The sequence below is a fragment of the Polypterus senegalus genome, chromosome 6 (genome assembly GCF_016835505.1).
Source record: "Polypterus senegalus isolate Bchr_013 chromosome 6, ASM1683550v1, whole genome shotgun sequence".
NCBI lineage: Eukaryota > Metazoa > Chordata > Cladistia > Polypteriformes > Polypteridae > Polypterus > Polypterus senegalus.
In genome coordinates this window covers 137,434,806-137,459,947 of record NC_053159.1, presented here as the reverse complement: position 1 = coordinate 137,459,947, position 25,142 = coordinate 137,434,806, and the positions used below count along the sequence as shown (strand labels likewise).

General features: G+C 39.1%; 1 protein-coding gene across 2 annotated transcripts in view; it reads right to left on the bottom strand.

Annotated features, from left to right (window-relative positions):
• acmsd (aminocarboxymuconate semialdehyde decarboxylase) overlaps positions 1–24,603 on the bottom strand; it is a 42,613-nt gene extending 18,010 nt beyond the window's left edge. Inside the window, exons 1-3 of one of the 2 annotated variants that reach the window (XM_039757307.1) lie at positions 24,473–24,603; positions 8,478–8,522; positions 6,437–6,533 (exon numbers count right to left, since the gene is read on the bottom strand). In XM_039757307.1, the coding sequence (XP_039613241.1) occupies positions 6,437–6,533; positions 8,478–8,522; positions 24,473–24,589 (259 nt within the window). In that variant the 5' untranslated portion in view covers positions 24,590–24,603. The remainder of the gene's footprint in view (positions 1–6,436; positions 6,534–8,477; positions 8,523–24,472) is intronic. The other variant, XM_039757308.1, reaches the window with a different exon arrangement.
• Positions 24,604–25,142: the final 539 nt, after the last annotated feature.

Here is a 25,142-nt window from a genome sequence, read left to right as displayed (position 1 = left end):
TAGACTATTTGAGTACTTAATAACTAATCAGTCACATCCTTTAAAGTTGGAAGTTGAATTGCCTCTTAGAACCAGCATGAGAATGGCAGTTATCCAGAGAAATGTCCAACTCAAACTGAGACACTGTTTGAGACAGTGCTGTCCAAGAACCCGAGTTGCTGGTGTAAATGATCTGTTGTGGTAGGACATGATGAACCTCTTTAGACTATCTAAGTAATCAACAACTATTGGAGAAATTTAAGATGCCGAGGGGTGAAGTAATAACCCTCATTGGTCTGGTGCAAGACAAATTGGAAAGAGGAACAACTCAGTCCCACTGGGCAGCTTCTGATGGCTCTGCGTTTCTTTGCCATGGTTGGATTCCTACAGACTGTCAGTGATGCGCATGGCTTCAGCTATGCTGAGGTGTCCAGATCTATGCATGTGGTGAACAGAATACTATTGCACCATAAATGCAACAAACCCTGAGGTTGTGGGCTCAAATCCCGTTACTGACACTGTGTGCCCATAAGCAAGTCACTTCACCTGCCTCTGCTCCAATTGTAAAAAAACAAAAGAAATGTAATCAATTGTATGTCAAATGTGCAATACCTTGGATAAAGGCTTCAGTCACATAGGTAAATAATAATATAGGCAAATAATATAATACAATGCCTTGCATTACACTAACATTGGTTTTCATGCCATTGCAGACATACCTGGCATTATTGGTGCAATAGATGGAATGCTCATCTCTATTCACATCCTCTCCACGCCTGTCGAAAAAGAGTTCTTGGTGCAAAACGTGCAGTTGATATGCAGTTGACATTCAGGCACTCTTTTTTGTGTTCATGCGGCCTGGTAGAACACATGATGCCTATATCTATTCAAACTCTAGAGTGTGTCAGATGAGAAGAGGTGATGCATTTGCTGGTGGCTGGCTACTAAAAGGCAGTGGGTATTTTTTTCATGAATACCTGGCAACTTCTGTGTTGAATCTCCTAACCATAACTGAGGAGAGGTTGACCACCATACACTCTGTTGCAGAACATGCTCTGGGCATGTGGAAGATGTGATTATTGTACTGTGCCTGCACAAGACCTTTGGGGATTCAAAGTAAGTGTTGGAAAACAACTCTTATTTTTATCACCTCCTATTTAAATGTTGTTTTGTGAAGTGTAGCTTTTTTCCTATAGCTGCCATATTGTTCTTTTTTGCAAAGTAGCCACATGACCCGGGATGGTCCAGGAGTTCACTGTATATGACATCACCGGACTGACGGTTAAAGGTCAATACGTACAATTATGGATTATGCAAAACTGGATATAAATATAGTGTTTGTTCGCAAATTATTTCTGTGACGGTTTTAGAGTAGAACATATGATTTTGATATCAGGAATTTTGATTTTGGAATAGTGTTTTGGGTTTGATATCAGATTAGTTTGTATTTTGGGTTATCAAACTTGATTTTTGACTGCACTTTTTCCCCCCAAGTCCTTTAATTAAAAAAATCGATTATCTCAGTATAATTAGGGTCACAGTTACCTGAAAGGACCATAAATGACTCCTGAAACGAGTTGTGGCTTTAAAACATTACAGGTTTATAGGGTCATTTTTGTCACAAGTACAAAATAGAGTGAAAAAATTTCTGCACATTTTATTGTGTTATAGATTTTTTTAAACATACAAATCTGCCATTTTTTCCCATCAATCTACACTCAATAACCCTTAATGACAAAGAGAAAATATGTTTTCAGAAAGGTTTGAAAATTTGTTAAAATTTAAAAACTGAAAAACTCTTATTTAAATAAGTATTCAGACCCTTCACAAATTTTGGTTATGTGAATCCTGTTTGCTGTAATTCCCCTTAAGATGTGTCTAAAACTTGATTGGAATCCACTTCTGGCAAGCTGAATTGATTGGACATAATTTAGAAAGGCACACACTTGTGTATACAACAACCAAGACATTAAGTCCAAGGAACCCTCTGCAGACCTCCTTGATCAAATTGTGGTGAGGCATAGTTCAATGCAAGGGTATAAAATGAATTTTAAAGCTTTGAGTGTTCCCAGGAGCACAGTGACCTCAACAGCTGTGAAATGGAGGAAGTCTTGAAGAACCAGGTCTCTTCCTAGTGTTGGCTCTCTGGCCAAACTGAGTAAACAGGCAAGGAGGGCCTTGGTCAGGAAGCTGACCAAAAACCCAACAGGCAATCTAACAGAGCTTCAGAAGTCCTCTGCTAGGACGGAAAAACCTGGGCACAATATGGACGGACGACCATCTCAGTAGCACTTCATCAATAAGGTGTTTATGTTAGAGTGGTTAGATGTAAGCCACTATTAATTAAAAGGCACATGACAGTTTAAAGGACTGTGACAGCATGAGGATTACGATTTCTTGGTCTGATGAGTCAAAAAATGAACACTTGGGGCAGAACTCCAAGCACTAGGTCTGACAAAGACCAAGAACTGCTCATCTCCTTCCTTTTACCATCCATACAGTGAACAATGGTGGTGGCAACATCACCCTATCGGTTGTGCTTTTCAATGGCAGGGAAAGGGAGACTGGTTAGAATTGAGGGAAGGATGAATACCATCCAGATACAGAGAAGTCCTTGAAGAAACCCTACTCCATAGTGCATGTGACCTCAGATTGGGGCATTGGTTTACCTTTCATCATGACAATGACCAGAAGAATACAGCCAAGGCAGCTCTCAGAATGTCATTGACTGGACCAGCCAAAGGCCAGATTTAAGCCCCATAGAACATCTGTGGAGAGACATGAAGGTGAAATTTTGAAGAATGTCCCTATTCAATCTAATGGAGTTTGAGAGGAACTGCCTGGAAGAATGGGATAAATCAATCACCCAAATGGAAGTGTGCAAAGATTAAAGAGACTTACCCAAGAAGACTTCAGAGATGTTAATTGTTGCCAATGGTGCTTTTACAAAGTACTGAATTATGTATTTGAATACTTATATGACATTGGAGTTACATTTCAGTTTTTGATTTTTAATAAATATGCAAACTTTTCTGAATGTTTTACCTTTACACGATGGTTAATTGAGTGTAGACTGATGGCCAAAATAGCATATTTAGCCATTTAAAATGAAATCTACAGCACTACATAGTGTGCAGAAAGAGAAGGGGTCTGAATATTTTTTTTAAGGATATCAGTCCATCATAGAGAACATTCACTGATACATCCACACTCCCTCATTTTAGCCAATTTAAAGTCTCTATTAGGTCTAACAGAAATCTTTCACTGAAATGTAGTTAGTCAAGTTTTAAGATAGATAGATAGATAGATAGATAGATAGATAGATAGATAGATAGATAGATAGATAGATAGATAGATAGATAGATAGATATGAAAGGCACTACAGATAGATAGATAGATAGATAGATAGATAGATAGATAGATAGATAGATAGATAGATAGATAGATAGATAGATAGATAGATAGATAAAAAATATGGAGCATCTGTAAAAAGGCCACTAAGCAGATATTTTTAAAAAATAAGGAATTAGGGAGAGATAAAGCTCAAGTATTCCATGCAGACTTGCCTAGTATTCTGCAGGTATACTGTGATGGTAATAACTTTATGAACTGATAATTTTGGTAAACCTTTTTATAACATTCTTTAATTAAAGACGTGAGGTAAGTGCGGCTCAAATAATTAAACTGACAAGTACAATTTTATTGAACCAGCACCCTCTAGTGGAAATTTAATGCAGTAGCTGATAGTCACAAATATGCAGGATTTCTTCTTTATTGCTCCACTCATTCATTTTAAATGCCATTATAGCAAACAGTTTTAAAATCAGAACTGAAGTTTATATGTATTGTAATAGTTTACTTATGCTGATATATCAAGCAGAATCAGTTAAGTCACTGAGGGTGTCTATTAGGTTTTACTTTGGATTTGCTTGTTTCTAATGATCAAGAAGCCTTTATATGAGAGTTTCTCCAAAACTAATGGTTGTCAGAACTTTAGTGGTAAGTGAAGGTAATATTTAACAGCAGGCCCGGTTCTAGAGGCGAAGCCACCATCGTGCCATTTAATTTCAGCCGACCCCTCACCCAATAATACCTTAACTCGTTTTCTAAACCAGTGTATTTAAAATTAAATATTTTTCGCAATTTCCTTAATGTCAAAAAATTAAAGAAAATTTCATCGTAGGTAGAAGAAAACTTGACTTACGCATTTAACGAATCGGCGACAGGTTTAATGAATTCATCAGTAAAATTCCGTTTAACACTACACAAACTTTTGATTGATGTGCTGCGTACTTGAGCTGTCACAATTCACGTGTTGTGACTTGCCAGTTTTTCTTTGAAGCAAGTTACCGACATTCGACGGGAGAAGACGAGCCCCTCTATGTTCGGCCGCCTTCGTGAATGCACCCTTTGCACGACCAGCAGAACCGGGCCTGTTTAACAGTTCAATATCATTATTATTATGCTGAAATCACAAAATAGGATGACACGGTGGCGCAGTGGGTAGCGCTGCTGCCTCGCAGCTATAGGTGACCCGGGTTCCCTTTGCGGGTCCTCCCTGCGTGGAGTTTGCATGTTCTGCGTGGGTTTCCTTCGGGTGCTCCGGTTTCCGTCCAAAGTCATAAAGGTTAGGTGCATTGGCAATTCTAAATTGTCCCTAGTGTGTGTATGTGTGCGCCCTCCCCGGGGGTTGTTTCCTGCCTTGCGCCCTGTGTTGGCTCCAGCACACCCCCATGACCCTTTAGTTAGGATATAGCGGGTTGGATAATGGATGGATGAAATCACAAAGTAATGTGTGTGTTTTTCACAATTCATTAAGAGTTTTAGTTACCTTTTTACACACTCTAAGAAAACCACCCACTTTTTGTCCTTAGAGATTTTATGCTGTTCAGGGTTAATGGAATTTAAGAAGCTGCCTATAGATGGAACAGACTAGATCAATCAGCTAAGCTGCAGATAGAGTTATTGCCACAGAATAAAAATGAAGTTACTTTTTTAAAAAAAAGTAAAATCTAAACTATCTCTGTTATAGGTGTTTTTATCTACTGCCTCAAAATGTACAAATGTGGTGGACATGGCAAAAGTGAAGTAGCCCCCTGATTTAGTGCTGGGGCTCAACACAGTCTTCTGGGTTTGCATCAACAAAATGAAATCTTCCTGGGTCCTACAAGAATATTAAAGTACAATGAAGTAAAATAATATTTACTGCACAATTCTATTAGCATGGTATGATGATGTAGAGATTAATGCAGCTGGCTCACATTTCCAGGGTCCTTGGTTTGAATCCCAGCTAAAGCACTCTCCATTTCCATATATTTTTCATGCTTGTGTGCGTTTTTACATTGGGCCCTCTGGTTTTCCTGTTACATTCCCAAGACATGCTTATGTTATGAATTCACTTCTTTCTGAAAATTTCCTGAGTTTAACACAATTTTCTGCACATAAAAAACTGAATCCTTGAAGTTCAAAACATAAAAGTTATAAAATAGCCCAAAGTTTAATTTTTTTCTTGAAGAATTTTGTTTTACCAATGCCAGAATTATTTTTTACCATTTACCATTTTCCCAATTTTGTTTTTATTCCATTACACCATTTTGCTCAGTAGGATCCACCATTTTGGGTAACCATAATTAAAAGGCAATGTCTGGTTGACCCAGAATGCTGTACTGAATTACATTAGCAATGTATAACCCTAATGTTAACCCTAACCCTGTCACTCATATCTCTGTATCCGAGATTGTGAATAACTACTAAAAGACTTGCACTCTCAACTGAATTTCTGAATTTCGGTTGTTTTGAACTTGGCTCTCCTTCTGACTTTGATTTTGGCAATTTCCTTAACTAAGATGAATGATAGAATCAATCAAATGGTTATTACCTTTGCTTTGGGCTTCATTGAAGTTAATTTTCCAATCCGGACTCAAACATTTGGTTTACACCTTTATGCAGTGGTTTCTCTGGCTGTGACTGGGTGTGCATAACTCTGTGCTGAGATGGGCTGGTTACCCTTCCAGAGTTACTTCTTACCTTATGCCTAGTACTGCTAGAATAGGCTCCAGGCCTCAGCAACACTGAATTGGACTGTGTACGAATTTTGTGTTAGGTAATGCTGTGAAGTTGCTATGCTCCCATCTGTCTTTGTTGAACATGTTAACATGCTAATATCTTACAGTGTCTTTGATCCTTCTTGCGTGAACTAAAACGTAAGTAGTAAATGGACCAATTCTTATTAGTTTCCTTTTTAACCACCCAGTAGTTCATTTAGTGTTTTAATAAGGTGTGTGTGTGTGTGTGTGTTAGACAGGTAGCTTTATTTTTTCCATATCTTATGCTTTGCTTTTTATGATTTATAATGAATTCAGGAAACCCTTAATATAGGAGCACAATAGACTTCAACTAAGTATAAAAGTCACATCATCTGGTAAAAATAGAAGTGAAGTGTCCCTTCTCCCCACACCTGTTCTGTTCATGTCCCGAATTCGCACCTCTGGATCCCAGCAGTTTTCCTGAATTACACGGAACACTTTTCCATCTCTCATCATTTTGGCTTCTCCCTTTAAAAAAAAAAAACAAAAAAAAACAGGGATGCTAGTAATAGCAGGCAATTCAGCAGTCGTGTCCCAGTGATATTAAGAGAGCATAAGGCTTTTAAAAGTTTAATGGACATATTAGAGTGTTGTCCTCAGGATGCTGACATGGGGTCTTAGTAAGTAAAAACTACTCTTCTTGAGTTAATTTAACATTTCTTAATTCATTCAACATCTTTTGAATCCTTGGAGCTCTTTTAGGTTTGTCATTAACGTGATTCGCTTCCTCAGAGCACATGGTTATATCTGGGTAGGCAGGCCTTCTGTATAGAGTATGCATGTTTCACAAGGGGTAATTTTAGTTTGATCTCACATTTTTCACTTGTGATGTGTGTGGCTTCCCTTTGTAAAGATAGGAAAATTTATGATAAGTTTGTTACACTTAATAATATTTAATAGACTTTCAGGAATATTGTAAGGAAATTGATGCTGCTAAGGGGAGTTCCTCAGGTGCACCAGCAGAACTTGTAAGCTCCCCATACCACGGAATGTAACTGGGGAGTGCCAGATTGTTTGTCCTCTCCAATAGTCAAGAGAGTCTAACCCTAAGTGCCCTCTTCTGGCCTGGGGACATTAACAAGGGTAGTAAACCGATCATTACCTGTCCCATCATCTCACTTTCTAGAGTACATGGTTTGCAATTGTTACTTTTGAGATGAGCTCAGATAGCCAACAATGGAGTTAGGTGATAGATAGCAGCCCCATATGCAGAACAATTCCAATGAAAACAAAAGGGATTTATTTGTGAAATATTAATGGGTAACAATTAAAAAGAGTATTTATAGAGAAACCAGAGTAAAATACGACAAGACACTAAACACCTTGATCTAATCCAAGCTTCCCTACAATGGTTTCAGATCCCTTACTTCTAGGCAGGCCGGCTGGTTCATTTACCCACATCCTAATGCTGTTCTGTGTGGAAGCTTTTAATATTTGTATTGATTAATTGAATTTAATCCTTTGGATTAATGTTGTTAATTTTTATTGTTATGCTGGTGATGTTTTGTATCAATATTTTGTTTGCCATTTCCTTGTGGGTGTTGCCATTCTGTGCATTATTTCTCACCACTATTTGTGGCAGCTACATTTGCTGCTGGTCAAATGTGCTGACATTATCACTGTAACCATAACTTTGTTTAACAATTTTTAAAATTGTTTTCAAATATATTTTTGCAGAAGTTCATAACATTTAGGAATTAAACATTATTATTGTTTGCATTAGACGTTTTGATTGGAACTTTTTTTTACCTTTATTGTTGTTATGTTTTGAGAAACCCAGTGTCGCCGTTTTGTTTTCATGGTCTGTGCTATTTTGTAGCTCTTGGTATTCTTTGTTAGTTGGTTTGAATGGTTTTGATCCTATATTATTTTTGGCTAATAGTTTAATCTCCTGGTCCTTGTACTCTAGTACCTAGTGGACTTCCATATTCCATGTTTGGCAGAACAATCACATTGCCACTGTAAAAGATGGTAGAACATTTGGTAAGCTATCTAAACTTTGAGAAATCTAAGGGAAGACCTGCAAAATCTTTGTTTTTGAACACTGTGGAAAGCCAAAGTTTAATTAGGGATTTTAGTTTGGTGTGGCCTTGTTTCTGGCATGAGTCTAGAAGGTTGATGGGATTTGTTACAATTTTTTATTTAGTTTGTGATTTTTTTTTAATTAATATTGACATTGTGTTTTTTTTATGGTGAGTTCCACAATGCCATGTTGAATGTGTTATTTTTGATTATTGGACTTGTACTGGATTGGTACAATTTGTTCAAGCATCCATTAGAAAATAAGTTGCAAGCATAGCCAATTTAATTTTAATGAGTAAAGGGCATTTTTTAAGTGTGACTTGAAAGGAAGCACTGATAGAGTTTGACGAACAGAGTCTCAACTGAAAGCTGAAAAGCAGAATGTCTTACTTTGCAGTGATGGTGCAACTGGATCCATCCTTCATAACCATATCTCTATGGAACAAAAAGCCAAAGGTAAAATAATAAACATAAATTGCATGATTTAACCATAAATAAATAAATAAACATTAGATAATTCTACTCAGTAGCTGTTGCATGTATTCATTTTTTTTCCTTCTTTGATAATGCTGTTATTACTGCTACTACCTCACAAATCTAGCTTCCTTGCACTTGGACCCTGCACAATGTCACTGTTAGTGTGGACTCTTCGTCCCCCCAGTATTAGTGTGTATTTTCTTCTAGATACTCCGGAATTAAGAATTAATGCAAAAGTTTAAGGTAATGTTTTTAAGACAGTAGTAAGACCAGCAATGATGTATGGAGCTGAGACCTGGGCAGTGAAGTGAGCGCAAGAGAAGGAGTTAGATGTGGCAGATATGAAAATGTTGAGGTGGATGTGTGGAGTTACAAAAAAGGACAGAATAAGAAATGAGACTTTCACAAGTACAACAAAAGTGGGTGAGATATCTAAGGAAGCACAGGAAAATAGACTGACGTTGTATGGACATGTGTTGAGGAGAGACAATGAATATGTAGGTAAAAGTGTTATTGGGAATGGAAGTACAGGGGATGAGAAAGTGAGGGAGGCCATGGCGGAGATGGCTGGATAAAAGTAAAGGAAGATCTAAAGGAAAAGGGCTTAACTGGTGAGGAGGTGCAGGATTGAGCTGCTTCAAGAAGGTTGATCAAGCACATTAACCCCACATAGAAATGGGAAAGAATCAACAGGAAGAAGAAGACTCTGGGTTTCTTCCTTCATCATAAACATTAGTGTATTAGGTTATTCTGCATTGACCCAGTGTGAATATGGGTGTATTTGTGACTGAGCCTTGTGTTGGACTAGCACACTATCCAGGGTTGGTGCCAAATTCTACCAGGATAGGTTCCAATATCCATGACCTAGAGTTGGGTTATATTAGTGTGTCGTGGTGGACAATAAACCTACTGTACGTTGGTTCAGCTTCTTCCTTATAAGACAATATGCCAAAGTCCTAAAAGGTGAAAATCAGCCATAACTCAGAGTCATGACAAGCACAGGGGAAACTGAAACTGAAGAAGGAAGACAGTTTATGTTTCCAGATATGAACAAGGCAGACACTCTCAGGTCAGATATTACACATTTTGGTGTTAAATGTTACACAGCAATGATGAATGGGCAAAGAAGCAAGATTATGCTGGAGAAATAAGTGGGCAGGGAGGAAGGGTGATGTATAAGCCTATTAAAATGCACCAAAGAGAGTTTGCTGGGCATTCTTTCTCTAGAGCCTAAAGACTCCTGACATTGCAGTGTCTTGGCTTGGTACATCACCATGTCATGTTTCAAGGCAATGACTAACTGCTACTTAACTTCAGAGTAAAATGAAGTGTGTGGGAAATGGCCACCATGTTCACATACTGTATACATTAGTTACTGTGTTTAAACGTATTCTTTGATTTCTCTTCTTTAAAACGAGAATGCATTGTTTTTCAAACCTGTGTTTGTCTATTTTAAGTGGCACCAGTTTTTCACAGGGCAATTTCATTCATTTTACCAGACCAGTTTAAAGCTGCCAATTAACCTGACGAGCACTTTTGGGAATGCAATATGATAACCAGACAACCTGGAAGAAACCATACACAAATACAAGGAGAGCTTGGAAATGCCACACAGACAGTGTCTGGAGCAAAACTCCAACCCAGTTTCCTGGAGCTGTGAGTAGGCAGCCGCACTACTCATTGTGCTGGTATAATCTAGAAAAGTCCTTAAAAATCTATCACAGATTGGGATCCCGGTATGTGAAGGCAATTTCTGAAATGAATCCGATACTCTTCATTATTGTAGACACCAATAGTCAGATACAGTGTGAAATAAGAAACTCGGCTGTGGGTATAGACTATACTTATAAGTTAAAGAAGCCATGCTTTGGGGTTTTGGATAGAAAGGTTCTTAAAAAGAATGACTTGCAGGGAGCATTAGGAGAAAATCCATCAAAAATTACAGAGGGTAGAATAGAATGCCTCAGAATGGCTCCAAATCAAAAGAAATAATCCTTGGGTTAGGGTTTAGGAATGACTCAGTATTGGACTTGATTACTGCTAATTGATCAAAGACCGTCTTATATGAAAATCCAGTCACTTCAGGAAACGTTACCCATGATGTGTGTAAGATAAACATTCAGTACAGTACAGTAATTACAGTTGTTACTTCATGGATTCAGCACACTGGGTTCAAACCCTACACATGGTTGTTTCTATGTGCAGTTTGTACATTTCTTCCAGTCTATGTAGGTTTTCCTCAAACCAGATAGGTTTCTTTTGAAGTCCCAAATATGCAGATGTTAAGATAATTATTCTAATTGTTAAGATAATTATTCTGTTCTAAATTGGATCTACATAAGCATGAGGGTAGGTGAGTGACTAAGTGGACTTGATTATGAACAAGTGCTCTGTTCAAGGCTGGCTCCTACTTTGTGCCCAATGCTGCCAGAATAGGCTCTGCCTCTTGACATTAAATTGGATTAAATGGGTACAAGAATTGTATGCAGCTTATACAGTACATGATTATATGCCGTATTTAGATAGCTGAAGCCATCAATTTTTGGAATCCACCTTTTCTCTTTTTGTGTCATGGGGGAATCATAAGCATTGGGCATAATGCACAGCCCACATCTACATAAGATGGCAGTCCATTGTGCGGCATGCTTACTCACACTGGCCCACTTAAACTAACATGTACATCTTCTCAAAATCCAGAGAATCTGGAGGACCCACAAGCAGCTATAGTTATACAATTGCCTAATTTAAATTAAATGTTTTGCCAATTAATAACAAAAAACATGCTTTGGTACTGGCCAAATTCAATAAACTGTTTTTATTATGTAAACCATCATTTTTTCTGGGGAAATTATCATAATATTTAAGCAAGTTTACTGGAGAATTAAATTAGTGTACCCTCACTGGACTGGGTAAACTTCACATGCAATAAATACAGTGAAATATGGTTTCCTTTTGTAACTTGTGCAAATAAGAAGCTAGCTGTAAGCTAAAAAGTAGATGAGAATAGTTAGCTAGCTAATGCCATTTCCTTTTACTACACATTAGTGCAGCGCTTACTTAGCGCTGCTGCTTTGCGGATCCAATGACCTGGGCTTGAATGTATAGCCTGCTTTCATAAACTTGCCAACATCCATTTCGATGGAATGAAACTGTGTGAGTAAAACATTAAACTGTTAACTGATATGAACCTGTTTCCTGAAAATGATGTACAGTCACACGCTATGGTATATGTTGCTCATCTGAATGCACACACAATATTAGCTGGTGCGACCTTAAAGTACCTGGGCCCTAATGTATAACATCATGCATAGAATTCACACTAAAACATGACATACAGACAAAATTAGAAATTTGCTTACACACAAAAAAATCCAGATGCATAAAACTTAATGTAAGCGAAGTTCCATGCACCTCCTCTTTATAAATGCCAATAAATGTTAATTTCAATGTACATGCATGCGCCTATAGCCCCACCCCGACTGCCCCAATATTTTCTCATATTTGAATATGTAAAACAATATAAACAGCTTCTTTTGTCTGCAGTTTTGTTAAAAGACAATGGTAAAAGCACATATAAAAAATAACAGAAGAATTTCACAGAATGCGAAGTATAGTTCCTGCTCAGTGAAGTGGAGGCAAGGAAAAACATACGTTTTGGTGGCTTAGGCAGTTGTATGAGCAACAAAAAGAACTTGATTGAATTCAAAAGGTCAAGTTCAGAAAGTTGCACATTGCCTGAGTCGTAGCCCACCATCAGATGGAAGTGTATTAGGGCATAGAGAAAAGAAAAAAGAAGTCAAAATATAGACTTTAATCTCAAAATTCCCACTTTAAACTCAGTTTATTTTGTCATTAAACTAAAGAATTGTAAACTTCATCTTAAAATCAATGTTTAATTTACTAGAGTTTCTCAAATCCCATCGTAACTAAAATAGCACATTAAATGCTTTGTATTCATGTGTTCTATGTGTGTGAATAACTGCATCTTAAGCAGGCTTTCTCTTTCGTAGACAGGAGTGTGCAGGCAGAGATTGTGCACAGAATGTGTTACATTCATGATATTACACCTCTTTGAACATTTAAGAATACTAAGATGTATACTTGATATCATTTTCATGATGAAATGTATTAAAGCATGTATGACACATGTGGTGACATAGTGACACAGCAGTAGTAATGAGCTGGTGCCCTGATTGTTCCTGCCTCCCACAAGATACTTGATGGAACGCTGAATGGAATAATTTATTGCAGCAGTACTGTCTCTGCCAAATATACCAACCCCAATTCCTGTCCTTCTGTTTTCTTTCTCCAAATAACCAATCACCACACAACAAGCTCTGTAATAAATGTAAAACCAGCTGTAAGCTTAGAACGCCAATTCTTAAAAATTTTTATGGAACATTGAAAAGTCTTCATTATACATGTTTAATTGTTCCATCCATCCAGGGTCACGCCAATCCCAGCAAGCATCAAGCGTAAAGCAGAAACAATCACTGGACGGGGCACCTGCTCATCACTAGCACTGCACCCCCACATGTTTAATTATTAAGAGTGTACATTATTTAAATGAAGTTGACAAGTTTATCTGTAAAATGTAATACACATACTTTAATGGATTTCATCATAAAAATAATATCAAGTATGCATCTTATTATTCTAACAGCACACAGCTCCAAGAGGATAGCTCTTGGAAATCTAAATCAACTTAGAAGCCAGTCGTCATCATCTGTAAATACGCACTCTCTTCTATTGAACTGAATTTAATTCCTTTATTGTCATTGTATGGTACAATGAGATTCTGTATGCAAATCCTCCATAAATGTATTTTCCTATCAAAAGATAAAATAACAATACTCGTACAATACAAAAAATGAAAAATATACAATATGAAAGCATAAGCACCATAAACATGTACATATTGTGCTGATTGTGCAAATGGTTCATAAATTGACTTAGGTTGTTACAGTTGTAATGCAAGTTTACAGTAAGGTAATTGTAATTATAAGTATAAACAGTTCTACTGGGAGCACTTAATGGACTGATTGAGTGTTTGAAGTGTTTGCCAGATGGGAGAAGTTCAAATAGACTGTGGCATGGCTGAGTGGAGTCCATGCAGATGCTGGTGGCTTTCCAGAGACAGGGTGTGCTATAAACATCCTCCAGGCCTGTAAGCTGTATCCTGATAATCCTCAGTGCTCTCGACACAACCCGCTGAACTGTTTTCCGATCAGCTGCTGAACACTGGTGATTCTACATACAGATAAAATGGGTTAAAATACTCTGAGTGGTGCACTGAGAGTAGCAACACTAAAGCAGCTATGGTATTTGGAATAGTTTGGTCATTCAGTACACTATTATATTGCTACAGAATAGTTACAATCAAGTGAATTAAATTTGTAAATGATTCATAATTATTTTTGGTATATTTGATAAAGCCCGCATCATGGATGTGAATATGAGAAAGAAAGGAAACGATATAGAAACAGTAGCACTGCTCTGATGCTGGGTGCCGCCATTTTGCAATACCAAGCAGAAAAGTGCATATGCATGGTCTGAGGCTGCTGTGAAAATGTACATGGCTTTACACAAAGTTTAGCTTTTATACATCTCAAAGTGAACATGGGAACTGGCGTATGGATCACAAGAAAATAAATTGTATGCACCAAATTGTTTCCCAGAAAAAAAAAATTACTCTAAGTATATGTGTGCAAATTGATAACTGTAAACACACTGTATGTACCTAAACCATCCAGCACTCATTTAATAAATAAAAGCCCACCTGTTTGCTTTTTAGATCACCGTGATTTAAGAGATGTAAGTGATGTCAAATTGACCCACCATAGCCTTATTAAAGTTGTAATTTGGTAGCCCCAAAGTGCACTTTTGTAATGTTTTTGTCTAACTTTATCCTGTACATACCTAAAAACATCTCGTATGTATGTAAAAGTATCCTGTACATACATGAAAATATCCTGTTTCTGGTGTTCTTGCAGTTCTCAGTGGTCTAACAAACATGTCCTTCACACTACCAGTAGACTGAAATTTGAGCTACTTTAAAATACTGTGACAAGAAGGAATTCTTCCTCACCAAGGCATGTTCCATTTAATACAAAGTCCTCTTGGCACCTGATTTGCAAATTCAGATTGAATGTATGCCGTAAAGATGAACACGTAACTAGGGATCAACGAGGGATCATGGTACAATATATACTGTATCCTCACTCTATTGACTCACCCCTCCCTAAACCTTGAGAATAACACCTGCTATTTTCATTTCAACATTTCAAACTTGTGCTGCAGTCAATTCACCTCTCAAGCTCCTCTTTTTTACACATGCCTTTGCTGTCAGTCTTTTCAGTTTGTTTTACTGGTTGTTAAATGGGAGGTGGCAATGCTTATAGTTTAGTGCCACATAAATGACTGCTCTCTGTGATGTGTCAATGGCACTGTTTCACATGCTAAGATAGATAGCAGGTGCCTTATCACTCGATACAGAATTCGTGCTTGGACGAACTTGGCTAATTTGACCACAAAATTATGTGGCTATCCATCACGATCCATAGTGTAACAAACACTGCTGTGAACGACTTACAACCCTTCTACTGTGGAGTCATATCTGCTTTCAGATACCACTTTCTCAAAGTGTTTCTCCAACAGAAAAACATTTGCCAAGTTTCTTTATGACATAACAAAATTGGACGTAAACTAAAATGACTTTTGAGCAGGTAGTTTATTTGAACTATCACCGGCATTGGGTCTTTGAAGAATTACTGTATCCATTGGATCAATTCTAAAGTGCAGCACAAAAGGCACATTTGGGGTAGCCACATCTTTGATGCGATTGCTTCTGTAATCGATGACTTAACATACTTCATAATTTTGGATTATATGAAAACTGCAACCAGTGTGGAATACCTTCATCAATTTCTAAGATGTCTTCATACGATACAAGACACCCATCTCCTCTAGTGCTCCTGTCAAAAGAGATAGTTATGGAAGTTTTGGGCTCAGCTCACACCAAAGAAAATTGTCTTTCAGATTTTTGTTTTTATTATGAGACTAGCAGAATACCCGCGCTTCGCAGCGGAGAAGTAGTGTGTTAAAGAAGTTATGAAAAAGAAAAGGAAAAATTTTAAAAATAACGTAACTTGATTGTTAATGTAATTGTTTTGTCATTGATATGAGCGTTGTTGTCATATCTATCTATCTATCTATATATATATATATATATATATATATATATATATATATATATATATATATATATATATATATAGCAAAATACCCGTGCTTGGCAGCGGAGAAGTAAAAAGAAAAGGAAACATTTTAATAATAATGTAACATGATTGACAATGTAATTGTTTTCTCATTGTCATGAGTGTTGCTGGCATATATATATATATATATATATATATATACACACACACAGACACACATATATAAACATATATATACACATCATATACACTGCTCACAAAAATTAAAGGAACACTTTTTTTATTGGGCCTGGCATGAAATCAATTAAACCTGTCTGATAATTTTCTGGTTGGTTAAGCAGCTGAGGTCATTGTTAATCACTTTCAGCTGTATTGGTGTTCATGGACTTAACGACAGGTGCACTAAAGTGCCAACAATTAGAAAACCCTCAAAACAGGACTGGTTTTACATGTGGAGGTCATTTCAAGTTTCTCCCTCTTGATCTTTTTTGGCTGGTTTTCCACTCGTGCTAGTTTTAACTTGAGTAATTATCTCTACTGGCAGTATGAGGCGATTCCTTAACCCTACAGAAGTTGCACAGGTTGTCCAACTTCTCCAGGATGGCACACCCACACGTGCTGCAGCAAGAAGGTTTAATGTGTCTCCCAGCACAATCTCCAGAACATGGAGGAGATTTCAGGAGACTGGCTGTTATTCTCGGAGAGCTGGACAGGGCGTAGAAGGTCCTCAACCCATCAGCAGGACCGATACCTGCTCCTTTGTGCAAGGCGGAACAGGCTGAGCACTGCTCGTGCCCTACAGAATGACCTCCAGAGAGCCACTGGTGTGAATGTCTCTACCCAAACAATCAGGAACAGACTTAATGAAGATGGCCTGAGGGCCAGACGTCCTGTAGTGGGCCCTGTGCTCACTGCCCAGCACCGTGGAGCTCGACTGGCATTTGCTCAAGAACACCAGAATTGGCAAGTCCGCCACTGGCGCCCTGTACTTTTTACAGACGAGAGCAGGTTCACCCTGAGCAGCTGTGATAGACGTGAAAGAGTCTGGAGAAGACAAGGAGAACGATATGCTACCTGCAACGTCGTTCAACATGACAGGTTTGGTGGTGGGTCAGTGATGTTCTGGGGAGGCATATCCATGGAGGGACGCACAGACATCTACTGCGTAGGAAATGGTGCTCTGACTGCCATAATGTATCAAGATGAAATCCTTGAACCCACTGTCAGACCCTACGCTGGTGCATATGTGTATATAGTACATATATACATATACATATACATACATATATACATATACACATGTACAAATATAGACATATATATATATATATATACACAGTTATATATATATATATATATATACACATACATATATGTGTACACATACATATATATATATATATATATATATATATATATATATAGCAAAATACCTCGAGGACAGCGAGAGCACGGGCATGGAACCTGCGGCGGAGGACTCAAACAGGCAAGTCGGGGGCTGTTGGAGGGGGGCAAGAGCACTGCCAGTACAGAGACCGACAAGACGCTCCAGGTGAGTGTCCTGGCAGTGCTTCTGGCCCTCCTTTTCCTTTTTTCACAGGTCCGAAGCCCCGACGAGCGCTGGAGCAGACGTTATTTGGGACCTGCCCTCCTGGAACGGTCCGCTCCGCGGGAGGGCTCCCGCCGGGAGGACAAAGGTGACCCAGCTGGTGGGGACGGCGGGGGTGAGAGTGGTGCAGACCAGAGGAGCACGTTTGCGTCGGAGGGGGTGCCGAACTGAGATGTCCCAGGGTGCCGTGTTGGACCCTGTGGACATAGTAGGATCCTCTCTGGGGACGTGCTGCCCTTTTGGGAAGTGTCGCTCGGACCTACGTGTCCTCGCTAGCGGTGGGGCACTGTCGTGCCTGGCCGGGGCTGGAGCCCGGCCGGGACGCCCAGGAGGACGAGAGGAGGGCTTGTGCCTCCTCCAGACCGCGAGGCGTCCGTCCTGGTTATGTTGGGGGCCTCGGGTAAAGGGCTTGGAAGCCCAGCCCTGAAGGGACCCGTGGCCACCGGCAGGCGCCCGATGCCGTTATATCCCTGGTGTGGCGGAAGTGCCGGGGGGAAGACTTTGGAGGACACCCGGAGAGCTGCCGGGAGGACAGCCGGCACTTCCGCCACGCTGGGGCGTGGCCAAGGGAAGAATGCTGGGAACACCTGGTGCTCGTCCGGGAATCATATATAAGGGGCCGCCTCCCTTCAGTGAGCAGTGGATGTCGGGTGGAAGTGGACAGAGCTGGAGAGAGGACTGGAGGCGGCCAGGAAAGAAAGGCACAGAGACTGTGAGCCCTGGACTTTGGGGAATCAGTGCAAGAGGCACTGGGGTTTTGGGTTGCACGTAATTTGTAAATAGTGTAAATAAATAGTGTGTGGTGGAACTATGTTGTCCGTCTGTGTGTGTCCGGGTCAAAGTTCACAACACACAAACATATAAACATATATATATATACATATCCATACATATATACATAGACACATATACACATATATACACACACACACATATATACATACATATATACACATACATCCACATATATATACAGTACATATATATATATATATATCTACATATATACATACACATACACACACACACACAACTATCGTTTCTGTTCAAGTTCTATTTAAATTTTAAATAGAAGGAATTTTTATTTAGTTGACAGAATATTATTCCGGAATAAATCAACTCAAACCTTAAATAACTATATAACTATAATATTTTGCTCTCCATAAAAATATATCCTGTCTAAATTATACAAGTTAGAAATAAAATAAATGTTAAAAGAACAAACATTCAAATTTCTTTACTCTTATGTAATTTTATATAAAAAATAAACTTAAATTTTAAATATCCCAAAAGATTTTGCTCTCCATAAAAATATATCCTGTCAAAATTATACAAATTCAAATATGAACATGCTGCATAACAAAACCTGGAAATATAAATAAAATGTGTTCCTTTCAGCAATAACAAATCAAATCATTCAGTTGACTTTGCTCATATGTCATTTTATCAGAGCTGGACGCCTGGTATCTTTTTTTGGCAAGAAGTTCGTTTCTGTTTGGTGTGAGGTTCTGTGTTGTGGAGATTCTCAGGATGGACTGCAGGTGCTCATCAGTGAGGCGACTCCTGTGTGCTGTTTTGTTAGTCTTCATGACTGAGAAGAGCTTCTCACACAGATATGTGCTACCAAACATGCACAAGGTTCGAGCCGCATGTAGACGTAGTTGGAGCATTTGTGCAGTGAATAAACTGTGCGGGCCCTGCAGTATCGTACTTTGCCTTCAGTGTGCCATTACACTGCAGCTCAATCACCTCCATCTGAATCTGCACAGGTGCAGTTTCCACATCGACGGGTTGCGAAACAACTCAAAATTCTTTTTTTGTTTTTCAAAGTCACCAAAGCGCCGTGCAAACTCAGTGCGCAGTGCGCTCAGTTTATCAGCAAAGTGCGTATTTGGGAACACCGTTGTGCCGATTTGGTTCAACATTACTTGGCAACAGGGAAAGTGGGGCAAGTTGCACTGGTGCATTTGTGTCTCCATTAAAAGTAGCTTTACTTGAAATCACTTTGTGATTGTGCACGGGTAAAAACGTCTGCTGAAGTGTCAGATTCTTCTTTAACTCTTCTGCTTTCTGTATCTTCTGCATTGCATTTAGGTCTTTCAGGTTATCCTGATGTTTTGTCTCGTAGTGCCGTCTTAGATTAAATTCTGTAATTACAGCCACATTAGCTCCACAAATGAGACACACGGGTTTACCGGCAATGTCAGTAAACATATACTCAGCCTCCAATCGGTTTTTAAAGGCTCTAAGTTCAGAATCACCTTTTCTCTTCGGCATCGTGTGGGCTAGCTTCGCAATAACTTACAGCATCATAAGCTAGACTTGATTGACGCGGTAAGTGTTCGGCAAGCAGTTGAAGCGCTGCATTATGGGATCTGTAGTTTATTGTATTACCAGCGCTTCATATCCCTGGGCCATTAATAACAATAATATATAAAATGATCTCGCGGGCTGGATATAATTACACGCCGGGCCGATGTGGCCTGCGGGCCTTGAGTTTGACACATATGGACTAAATAGAACTTGAAAAGATATATTTTTTCAAATATGATCGCGCAATTCAGATCGAGTTGACGCGCACTACAGTACATCGAGACCGCGTGCTATTGTGGTTATTCCTGCGTGCCTCAATAAGTCATCCTCCCCTCGCTCTTACTTTTTTACTGTTCATCTAATGAATACACTGAGTATGGCTTTACCAAAACAATCATTGATCGCGAATAAAGTATCCATTATTCATAAAGCTTCAATTGGTGATCTGTCTTTCTGCGTTAAGCGCATATTTTTTCATACGTCTCAAACAGGGTTGCCACCCGTCCTTTAAAATACGGAATCGTCCCGTATTTAAAAATGAAATTGCGCGTCCCGTTTTGAATCTATATTGGGCCTGTGATCACTGTGATCTTGGCCCCCAAGAGATGTGGCCCCCACTACAGTATGCGTCCCTTATTTTTTTGTATTAAAAGTGGTAACCCTAGTCTCAAACCAAGGGGATTCGAGGCTAAAATGTATCGGGAAGCGAGCGTACATACTCAGTGCTTCCCCTCTCGGGAATCGAACCTCGGAAGCCAGCACTAGAGGCGAAGCCTGTACTCTTGCGCAACAGCGTGTGGTTTGTCTATTTGAGCGTAGCAGTATAATTCAGTTTTTGTTCAGCACTCTTTGGAACTGTTGCTTTTTGTCTGCGCACTGTGTCAGTTCACGTGAGCCGCTGAATATGGTTTTATATGTCACTCGCTCGCTTCTAATTGTTTCCCTGCCTTCTTAATTATATAATGTATGTTTTCTTCAGCGGTTTTTGTAGCTCTTCCTGGTTTTCTACGTACTGTGTGATTACGTGGGAGGCGTGATGATGTCACACAAAACTCCGCCCCCACGACTTTCGAGCTCAACTCCATTACAGTAAATGGAGAAAAATAGCTTCTAGTTATGACCATTACGCATAGAATTTCGAAATGAAACCTGCCCAACTTTTGTAAGTAAGCTGTAAGGAATGAGTCTGCCAAATTTCAGCCTTCTACCTACACGGGACGTTGGAGAATTAGTGATGAGTCAGTCAGTGAGTGAGTGAGTGAGTGAGTCAGTGAGGGCTTTGCCTTTTATTAGTATAGATATAAACAGTCTTCACATGTTTCAAAGAATAAACAAGTACACATAACAATACTGGTTCCTTAATGGCACTTTATGGTTCTTTACTGGATCATGTGGTTCTTTGTTGAACCATTGCTTGACAAAGCACCATTTCATTCTGGATTGGGTTCTTTGTACATCAAGTTGGTTCTTTGTGCTTTAAAAAACTTCCTAATACAGTACGTGAAAACAACTGAAATCTTTAATGTCAGGTAGGGTACCTAAGATGACAAAATCAGATTAAGAAAACCTGGACTCGGCCTGTGTTATTGTGTAAAGCGAGTGTCCTTTTAAAATCAGAAGCCCCTTAGCATTTCACAAATCCACTACCATCTCGTTATGGCTATTTACTATATGGAGCCTACTGCAGAACTAAATAAATTAACGTTATTTCTAGAACCTTCATATGGATGGGTCTTTTAGGAACTAAAAATGGATCCCCTATGGCATCGCTCTGAGGAACCACACTGGCACCTTTATTTTTAAGAGTGTAGGTCCCTGATATTTTGGGAAATTTGACCAAGTATATTTTTTCTTTCTTTTTATACTTTTGTTGACTATATTAGTAAAACTTAATTTGGTTGCCAAAATTAAGAAACCTGTCACGTAACTTTGAAATGTTCACAATTACATAGTATAATAACAGTGCCAATTTTAACTGAATTGTACAAAAATGAAGACGCTGTTGTATGAAGAAGCTCAGCAGTGCTTGTTTAGGACCGGTAATGAAAAATATTTGCCTTTTATTTATTTATTGCCTTGTTATGATTATATGGAAAATAGATATAATTGCTAATGTGTGCTTGTCTGTGAGTGTACATTCAATTCCAGATGTGTCCACAGATATACTGTATTATTTTAAAGGAGTTGCTTGCTGAATATTTTTGAAAGTTTTGTGAAGTATTAAAAGTAATATATGTAATACACTACTTAAAAGTCTGTGGTAGGCTGGCACCCTGCCCGGGGTTTGTTTCCTGCCTTGTGCCCTATGTTGGCAGGGATTGGCTCCGGCAGACCCCCATGACCCTGTAGTTAGGATATAGCGGTTTGGATAATGGATGGATGGACTACTTAAAAGTAATGTTTTAAATACTTATTATTACTTGTTTAAAAGTAACATGTAATATTTAATATACTACTATTTAAAAATAACCCATCTGACCCTAGTATACATTAAATATTTTAGTTTTTTCCACACCTTTTCAAAGTCCAAAGACCCAATTTTATATGCAATGAACCATTCCCAGAATTAAATGGCTCTTTTGTTCAATGAGGAATCCCACTAACCAGTTAACTGCCATTAAAGGTGCAGTTTTTTAAGAGGGTGGATAGGCTTTCATCAGCCTGCTGACAATCAAAATGGACAGAATTGTGCCTTGTGCCCATTGCTACTGGGCTAGACTCCAGCTCCTGTACAAAAGGGGAATGCAAAGTCGTGTTACTATAGAGCTTAGAAACCATAAAACGTCCTGGAATACTCAACAATCATGAAAGGTCAACACTTGTAGGTTGTGAAAGTGCAAGGTGCTGGTAAACAACTCTTACAGTACTGCTAAACTGATTGAATCTGAACTACTCAGCGTTTACTGTAGCTTAATCTTTACCTAAAGACAAAGCGATTTCTGATCAGCAACGCCTGTACTTTCCCCTGAGCAAACGGCTCAAGGTCTCCTTTCCTACATTAATCTTTAATCTGGAGTTAAACAGATAAAGACATCTCTATCTAACTCTCTTTGTACAGAATCGTTTGGAAAACACAAGCTGATTTTAACGTGTATTTACAAAACTACGTATTCTTTATTTCATTAATTACAGTCGCTCTTAATAACAATAAACTATTTTAAAACATAACTTAAGAAAATGATATTTGAATCGTCCGTACTCTCGGACTGGTTAGCGCCTGTGCCCAGTGCTGATAAGATGGACTCCGACCCTGCGCGGCTCGAAAGGCTCATGTGGGTAATGAACGAAAGAACAACTAAATGAATGAATGAACGTTTTAGATAAAGGTTAGCTGAGTTACGAGCAGGAAAAGTGAAGGCAGCGCTGGCGAAGCTACTGTGTCTGGAAAACTCAGTGACCTGCATGCTGCAGGTCCCTTCATGTGCGGCTCTTTTACGTGACAGTTATAAACGAACCGTTACGTGTTCTGGCATTGGAAAAGTGGTCTCAGAAAAAAGTAAACACGTGCATTTAATATTGTAATTGTGTTATAAGTAAATAAAGCAACGTAGTCTCCATTGTCACTTCGTGATTAATCATGTGGCGCCTTTTATAATATGTATCGTCAAAAAGCGCACACTGTGTTAAGCATTCAACTCAGTTTCAATCTGAAACGTCCTGATTAAACAGAGCAGTTAAGGGTTAAGGCTTTCTCATACAGCTTAAAAGCGAGCTGTTAGCCTGGTTGGGACACTGACAGTTCGTTTGATTGTGTGTTCGTCACGGCCCGGCTATCTATCTATCTATCTATCTATCTATCTATCTATCTATCAGCCAAGCCGCTATATCCTAACTACAGGGTCACGGGGGTCTGCTGGAGCCAATCCCAGCCAACACAGGGCGCAAGGCAGGAAACAAACCCTGGGCAGGGCGCCAACCCATCGCAGCTATCTATCTATCTATCTATCTATCTATCTATCTATCTATCTATCTATCTATTATTTTGAGTCCAAAAAGAGCATTAACTTGGGAGACTCAAGTGTGGACTGCTGCTGCGGTTCCGCAGGTCACCGTCTGGCTTTTAAAGCACAATTCATGAGTGCGTCTGCTTTTGAGAGTACCACTCGAGGAACCCGCGTCTCATCTAAGGTTCTTTCCTTTCATACGCCCGATGCTGAAATGAATTCAGAAAACGGGCTTAAACCGAGGCTTCGATAAGCAGAATTAAAGATGTTTCACATCTGTTAACTCAAAGTGAGAAAACAAATCGGCTGGAACTCTCGACTTAGTCGGTCTGCAAAATCCTTACACGTTAGGATGCAACAGCCCGTAAGCGATTTTTTCGCAGGACAGACTAGGGTGACCAGACGTCCTCCAAAAGGAGGACATGTCATCTTTTTTAACATGGTTTCCTCCATCCTCCAGGCATTCCAAAAATTCATCAAAATGTCCTCCTTTCACTGAATCACGAACAGAGTTGACTGTTTTTGACTAATTACATATGATATATACCGAGAATGAGCAGCCTTCGGCCATTCTCCATTCATCGGCGTCACCGCGTGATATTACGTTACATTATTACGTTATCAATAATTGTAACATCAAGAAGCGGCAACTCTGTTTTATATTCTATTACCGCCCGACGGCACAACGGACAGCGGTTAGCGGTTGATTGGAGTTGGAAAATATATTTAGTAATTTTTGTCCTCCTTTATAGCTGAACCCATTTGGTCACCCTAGGACAGACATAAAACCAGAAGCGACTTAGAAGAATACTCAAAGTGCAATACCTGTTTAAGATCGGGCCATTCCTTCGGTAATATGTGATTATGGATATCAATCTTCATTTTTGTTCCCATAACTTGTATGCAGCAGGTGTAATCAGATATCTGAGACTGCGACTCCATGCACCCGCCTGTTTACTAACACGCCCTCTATACAATCCAATGAAAAGCTCATTTTGGGTAAAAAAAAAAAAACAAATGGTCTTTTCAAGTTCAGGAGTGTGTCGCAGCACACTATCGGTGGGTAATACGCGTTCGTTACATGTAATTGAAACAGGCAAAACAGTGCCAGACGTTACGTACGGCATAGTCGCAAGTATTCCAGTAAATCTCATTTCATTTAATTCTTTGACCCGCTAAATGAATCGATTTTGATGAGCTGGGGTGACACCTGAAAGAGAACCCACGCACACTAGGAGAACATGCAGACACCACGAACCACCATGACGGCCACAGCAAAATCACCTGTGACTGTGCTACGTTACATTGTTGAAAGTGTTGCATATGAATTCGGTTCTTTGTACTTTGAAAAACTTTGAAAAACTTCCTAATATGTAGAAAAGAAAGATTTTTTTATTGTATGGTGAACTACAAAACACTAAGAGATTAAGAAAGCTCGTGTTTTGAATCTATCCAGAGGGAGTCATTTTAAACTAACGACCTATTGGTATTGCAC